The following is a 7,539-nucleotide window of genomic DNA, read 5'->3' as shown; positions in this document are numbered from 1 at the left end:
AATATATATCCATTTTATCAGAAGTTATGGAAAAATTGGATCTTGTGAATTTTCCAAAAGTCCTCCCCCGCCCGGGTCGTCATCTCTCTTCAGACTCTTGCCTTCGGTTTTCTACAATCCTCCTTGCTTTATACTTGTTTCTGGAGAGATTACGTCTTTTCTGTGTTTCTCCCACTCATTCCATAAAAATTTATTTGAAGGGAGCAGAAATTGAAAGAAGAGAAAGTGAAAAGAAGAGAGAAAGAAAGTGAGAAGAACAGAGAAAGAAAGTGAAAGATGTATGTATGTCTATATGAAACGGACGTGTGTGTGTGTACACATGTGTGTCCGCGTGTGTGTGTGCGTATGTGTGAGAAAGAGAGTGAAAAGGGACATAGAGTGTGTGAGTGAAGGTGTGTGTTGTGATGATCGATGTCTTTTAAGGTACACACACATATAGAAAATGTGACGTCATCGTATAACATGTTTACGATAGTTGATTTATGGAAAAGATTATAATGTTAAATTTTTGAAATGCAAATATGTGAATGGAAATTAAGTCTAATTTGTAGCTGAAATAGTACTGAATCTTTTGATACCCCATACGTCAAAATCTGGAACTCGGTTTTGGAATGCATAAGGAATATACATATATTGGACAAACTTCTTTCAAACTGAAAGTATTATCTCACATTACAATAGAGACATAATACTGAAATAGTGTAAGAGATAAGAAATTACTCTGGGCTCGCATTAGGCAAGAAGTTGGAAATTTTTTTGGCCCATGACACTGCATGGACCTTGGCTTTTGTATTTGATGAAGGTTACTTTAAGTATTTTATTTCGATTTTATGTATATATGTATGTATGAGCCAATGAGGGAGACCTCTACATGGTAGCTAGACCTGGTAGAAATAGCATCCAAATCTCCCTCAAAACACTGTCTTAATTCGTCAATTCTGCCTATTATGTAGTTTGAATGAGAAACTGTAACTAAAGATTAAGATTATTAACCCCAAAATTTTACGCGTTTTAATAGCAATCAATTTTTTTCTCTTTTTTGCATAGCTTTTCATGTCAGCTGTAAAGATGAAGAGGGTTAACTTGGACAGTGTTAAGTAGTGGAGATGTTTGGTGATTCTATGTCGTGGTTACTTTTGACTCTTTCTTCTCAATAAGGATAATTGATTGATAACAAATCTTAACACAATATATATATACAACTTCAAGTGGAATTAGACGTCATAAGAGAGACAGCATAGCGACGGTTTTGGCTGACTGTCATCCTGTGCTCCCCTTGTTGCTAGCGAAATGGTATGTGCCGGCTGTCTGAGCAACTGGTTGATTTTAATGGTGGAACAAACAGGACAGAAAGATTACAAAAATGGTGATTCTCACCTTGAAACTAACTATTTTGAACAGTTATTTAGATTACGGAACGCCCCACTCTGTCATGTATCTATGCTTAAAATTTCAGCACGATCGGCTTAACAATACTAGAGTTATAAGTGCACAAACAGGCAGACAGACAGAACGGATTTTATATATTAAGATAAAGAAAGTAGTACATTTGCTAGCCTTTTTGGCACCAACCCACTTGAGATTGCACCTAGTTATATAATAGAAACATTTTGGTTTAAAGTGATTGACAAGAGGGTACTGAAAAGTTCTTGGCTTTGGGTAAAAGAAAATACAGGTGGATTAGTTAATTACGATTTTATTTAGCATATTCCCTCTCAGTTGCAAACACTTATTGCAGTGGTCCTTCAGTTTTTTAGTTCCCATAAATTAAAACCTTCCATCTAAATTTCATGTTAGTTTATGTTTCAAACACCATCTTTAATAATGACAAACTTACTTTGATATATTTTTCATTATTTTTCAAATTAATTCAAATAAAAGCAGCATATTTCAACAGAAATATGATAATAAAAGTGTCCAACTGCAGGACAAATTTTCTCTTTTTCTCAATGGCTAATAACATTTTAATTATTTCAGTAAGTATGGGAGACAACTATTGACATTTTCGGTCTTATAGACCTTGTTAGCAATACAAAGACTTCACCATAATTGCTAGTTAAACATCTATGCTCTCTTATCTAAAGCACTATTTGTTAGGTAAGCAGTGGATTTGTTGAGAAAAATGAAATCCTGTATTTTTACTTCGGTAGAAATACTTACCTGGAGTGTAGGGTTTGCTGCAAGTCAAACCTAGGGAGGAAATTAGACGCTCTGAAAACACAAACACAGGACGACTGAGGGACATTTGCTTGTTGCCTGTATCTATTTTCTGCTGAGAGAAGCTGAATGTACCAAGCCCGCTGATATGTACACCCTTAATAAATAAGAAGAGAATAGCAGATGAAACAGACTTAAAAAAAAAAAAATTTTATATAGCAGATAAGGCAAACTTAAGTTGAATATTTTCAAATAACTGACCATTTGAAATATATTAGAATTTGAACTCAGAACAAAGAGATATGAAAAATTTGATATGATAAAAAGCACTCAATATACTCTGTAGAGTGGATGGCATTAGGAAGAACATCCAGTTATAGAAACCATGCCAAAGCAGACATTGGAGTTTGGCATAGTCTCCTGGCTTGCTATCTCCTGCCAAAGTAGCCAACTTATGCCAACATGGAAAAATGAATGTTAAAGGTGTGGTGGGGTCGGCCCAAGGCTATAGTAGAAGACACTTGCCCAAGATGTCATGCAGTGGGACATATAAAATTTAATCGTTACTAATGGTGAATGCGGGTGCTAAAAGCAGTTATTGCTAGAAATACAGCTATTGCTTGAAAAACATTTTTCATATCAGCGAGTAGAAGTATTTGATTCCTGCTCTATAAAGAGATATTTAATGAAATATGTAAAAAAAATTATGAAAATCTGAAGAATTGTTTTTGGCAAAAAGTGTCAGAGACAGGAGGGGTTCTCTGCTTCTCACAGCATAAGGAGAGATATTTTTTTAATCTGTGGGGTAAAACCACTTTCTGCAGTTAATGGTAATAAAATTTTGAGTGGATATATCTGTTTCCTGCAGTCAATGGGTGAAGAAGAAATATTAATGAAATATGAAATGTATCTAGAAATATCGGTGAGATGGCTTAGGGTCAGATAAATCATATAAAACTAGATGGAGGGAAATGAAAAGAAAGAAATAATCAAAATAATACAATTACTTACTTTGTGAAGAGACATTTGTTTCTCAATGAAATCTGATACACATTCCCAAATCGAATGAACATCTGAAAAATAGATTTTTTTTCTTCTTGTTATATTTGTATGTACACATACCGCACATATATATGTGAAGGTATATGTGTGTGAGTGAGTGTGTGGGATGCTTTAAGAGACTGACCTGCAGCAAGTGATGCTATTCTCATCACCTTGCTTGTCATCATCAGCAGTATCATCATCATCATCATCATCATCATCATCATCATCATCATCATCATCATCATCATCATCATCATCATTATTATTATTATTATTATTATAGTTATTATTATTTTTGAGCTGGCAGAATCGTTAGCACACGGGACAAAATGCTTAGCAGTATTTTGCCCATCTTTACGTTCTAAGTTTAAATTCCACCGAGGTCGACTTTGCCTTTCATTCTTTCGGAGTCGATAAATTAAGTACCAGTGAAACATTGGGGTCATTCTAATTGACTTGTCACCTCCTGCCAAATTTCAGACCCTATGCCTTTAGTAGAAAGGATTATTATTATTATTATTATTATTATTATTATAAAGGTAATGTGCTGGCAGAATTGTTAGCACACCAGGCAAAATGTTTAGCAGCATTTCATCCCTCCTCACATTCTGAGTTCAAATTCCACCTCTCTCTCTCTCTCTCTCTCTTTGTCCATTCTATACTGTCCTTTTCCTTTATGTTTTTTGCTCTTCAACCCCTATTTTCTTTCCTTTTATCATTCCCTTTCATTCTTTCTTTTCTCTCTATCTCAACCACTCCATTTCTGCTTTTCTGACTTTCCCTCTCCTGCATCTCTCTCTCTCTCTCTCTCTCTCTCTCTCTTCCCATTCTTCTTCATCTTCCTCTCACCCTTTCTATCTCTTTCTCTCCTTCTGTTTTCACATGTTTCAGATTCCCTAAGCTCTCAATCTTTCCTTTTCATTTATGTTTCCAAATCTTCTTTCACTTCAATTTCATAACCAGCACTCACAATATGCAATACCATTTGCATCTTTCTTTCTTTGGCCTTGAAATTGCATTTCTATTTAAAGACACATTTCTTCAATTATTTCTTTAATTGCCAATTATATTCCTATTCATTTGAAGTGAATCATAAAAGAACAGACCATGTTTCTTATGACAAAATTCTTTCACCCATAAATATTTCACTTCTTACTTAAATTCATTAAAATCAACTGTATCATCATTTCATTAATGGGTGAATCATACCAGCATAATCAGAAGCAACACTACAGAAACCAAATTCTGTGGGTGCAATTTCAAATCTTGCTCGTAACTAAATGCAGTCTTCCTTTTTATAAATGACTTAAAGTGAAATCGTAGTCATGGCCCTTGCCAGTGTCATGTAAATGGTACCCATGAAATTGTAGTTGTGGCCGCTGCTGGTGTCTTGTACAAGACACCTGTGAAATCCTAATCATGGTTGTGGCCAGTATCATGTAAATGGCACCAATGCTGGTGGCACATAAAAAGCACTCCCTTACACTCTTTGGAGTGGTTGGCATTAGGAAGGGCATCCAGCTGTAGAAACCGCACCAAACCAGACTGGAAATTGTTGCAGCTCTCCAGCTTACCAGTTCCAGTCAAACCATCTAACCCAAGCCAACGTGGAATGCGGATGTCAAATGATGATAATGATGATGATGATGGTGATGATCTTTTCAGTGATGCTATGGAAATATGTCTCTCACATCTCCTGCTGCCAAACACAAGAATGCTCTGGGAGTTACAAAACAGATGAGCAGTGACAACAATGACCTCATGCTTAATGCTACTAAGAAACTTGAAACTAACAGTGAATTTACCAAAATGTTACCAGACAGACTATCCATATGCTGTGGAAACTGGATAACTGATCGTGTGAATTCTAGGACTCAAATAAGTAATATCCAGGCTTTAGTTGACATGGAGAAAGCCTTTGACAGGATCCACCACTCCCTTATATGGTGGTCAATGCAGAAGCTAGAGATAGATGAGTTATTAGTGAGAGCTGTACAAGCCATGTACAGGGATGCTGCTAATAAAGTAAAGGTTGGCAATGAGTATAACAATGAATTCAGTGTACAGGTAGGAGTTCACCAAGGTTCAGTTCTCAGCCCCCCTCTTATTTATCTTAATCCTCCAGGAATTAACAGAGGAATTCAATACTGGCTATCCCTGGTCTTCTATGCTGATGACCTTGTTCTTATAGCTGAATAACTACCTGACCTAGAGAAAAAATTTCAGGTGTGGAAGCAAAGCCTGGAATCTAAGGGCTTTAGAGTTAATTTAGCAAAAACCAAAGTCCTAATAAGTAGGAAAACAGACAAATCACAAGTCCCTTCTGGGAACTGGCCCTGCTTGATATGTAAAAAGGATATTGGTAGTAAATTCCATATGTTGTACCCACTACAAGCTTTGGACATATAAGAAATGCAGCAGTATCACAGAAAGATTAATGGAGAATGTAGTCTTTGTGTGTGGCAAAGTTCAAATACAATAAGCACTAAAAATGTGCAGACAATAGACTCCTTCAAATAATAAGGTGGGGGGGGTCATTAGAAGTAGTAGATAGCTTCTGTTACCTAGAAGACCAAGTTAGTAATGGAGGGGGAAGTTCTGAAAATGTAGTTAAGGATAAGAACAGGCTAGCAAAGTTCAAGAGCTCCTACCTTTGTTTGTAACTAAGGGTCTCTCTCTCAGAGTGAAAGGCAGATTGTATGATGCTTGTGTACGTACAGCTATGTCACATGACAGTAAAACATGGGCTTTGACTACAAAGGACTTGCAAAGGATTGAAAAACAATACAGCTAGCATAGTCTGTTGGATGGATAATATCAGTATGCATCACAAGCTTCTTACCACACACCCATGCTTGTGCCTACACATACATACATAAGACAAATTATACAAATTCATACATGCAATCAAATGAACAAACATACAAAACACATACTCATACATATATGCATGTGCAGATACATACATACATATATGGGCAACCACTTTTTAGACACCAGCAGCATTTCTTAAAAAGCAGCAGCAGATGTGTATGCAGCTGCACAGGCAACTTAAGACATGTGACTGTAACCATTTGTGCTACATCTTTCATTTGTTCCTACAAGCATAGAGAGTATAGAAGTGGTTTTTCTTATTAGTTTCTTTTTTGTTGCTTTTTTTGCAGACACATGTGCCACCCAAATCTCTACAACTGAAACAATATTTTAAAAAATTTTTTTTTTAAACCTGTTGTCTATGGTTCTAAGTTCTTGTTCATGAAACTTGGTTAGAGAAATGATGTACAGGTGTGAGGTAGGTACCTGCTTGCTTATATATTAAGTTACACCTGTATGATTCTAGGATTGAAGGGAGTTGAATGGATTAGCATTTAATTTGGCACCATTCATGATTTCAATGGTGCTGAATGGAACTAGTATTTGATTTAAGTCCATTGTGACAGTCTTAAGATGAAATACTAGTTGGTTGATCAAATAATCAGAGCCTCCCAACAATGAGATGGGTGGCTGTTGGGAGAGCAGTGCACAGTAAAACCCTCAAGGCCCCAGAATGGTGTGCATTTTCACCTGATGACCTCTAAAACCCATTGGTATCAGCTATGTGGAGCTTTCATTTGGCAAAAGCAATTGCACAATCAACCTACTTGCAAGTCTCTAATGAACAAAGAGTATTCAGAACTCTATTCACTGTAAGACCAAATAGCTTCCTTCCCAGTGTTCCAATTTTGGTTGGGACAGCAAGAAACTTAATAATCTTCAGGTTTTAGACGAAGGTTCTGAGAAGAACTTTCAGTCATTCATCACTCTTAATATGGTTTCAAAGTATACTCATTTATCACAGGGAATATTTCTATCTCCCTATGCACTACAGCTCAATCATCATTGACCCTGATATACTGGGTACACCAATCCTTTTGACAGGTTGTGTATATAATGCTAGGTCCTTCTGAGTGCTGCTGGCAATATGTAATTCAATACAACCTGTTGCATATTTGTTTTGCTGGTGACTAAATCAAGCCTCACACCAAGCTAAAGTGACAAAAATTGCTAAAACCCAGCAGGTCATATCTATCTATCTATCTATATATATATAAGAATTTAAGGAATGGAGAAAACGCATGTTATAATTGCAATTATAAATGCAATTATAACATGCGGTTTCTCCATTCCTTAAATTCTTAAATATACTCAAATACCCAAAATTTCAAGGAGTTCCTGCTTTAAAAACAGGAACTAAACCACATTTATTTTGTGTTCTTTGCTACATTGGTTTCTATTAACCCATTTATTCTATCAGAAGAATTTTTATTCATTAAGATAGAAGAAATACACATAATTATA

The 7,539-nt window shown here is 36.0% G+C and overlaps 1 protein-coding gene across 1 annotated transcript in view; it reads right to left on the bottom strand.

Moving 5' to 3' along the window:
* LOC106875432 (coiled-coil domain-containing protein 81) overlaps window positions 1-7,539 on the bottom strand; it is a 69,096-nt gene that overhangs the window by 54,281 nt on the left and 7,276 nt on the right. Inside the window, exons 2-3 of the mRNA XM_052973280.1 lie at window positions 3,169-3,230; window positions 2,161-2,314 (exon numbers count right to left, since the gene is read on the bottom strand). Coding sequence (XP_052829240.1) covers window positions 2,161-2,314; window positions 3,169-3,230 — 216 coding nt within the window. The remainder of the gene's footprint in view (window positions 1-2,160; window positions 2,315-3,168; window positions 3,231-7,539) is intronic.

This window comes from Octopus bimaculoides, chromosome 15 (genome assembly GCF_001194135.2).
Source record: "Octopus bimaculoides isolate UCB-OBI-ISO-001 chromosome 15, ASM119413v2, whole genome shotgun sequence".
Lineage (NCBI taxonomy): Eukaryota > Metazoa > Mollusca > Cephalopoda > Octopoda > Octopodidae > Octopus > Octopus bimaculoides.
Note: the sequence above shows the minus strand (reverse complement) of the source record. Positions and strands in the feature narration are given on the sequence as shown.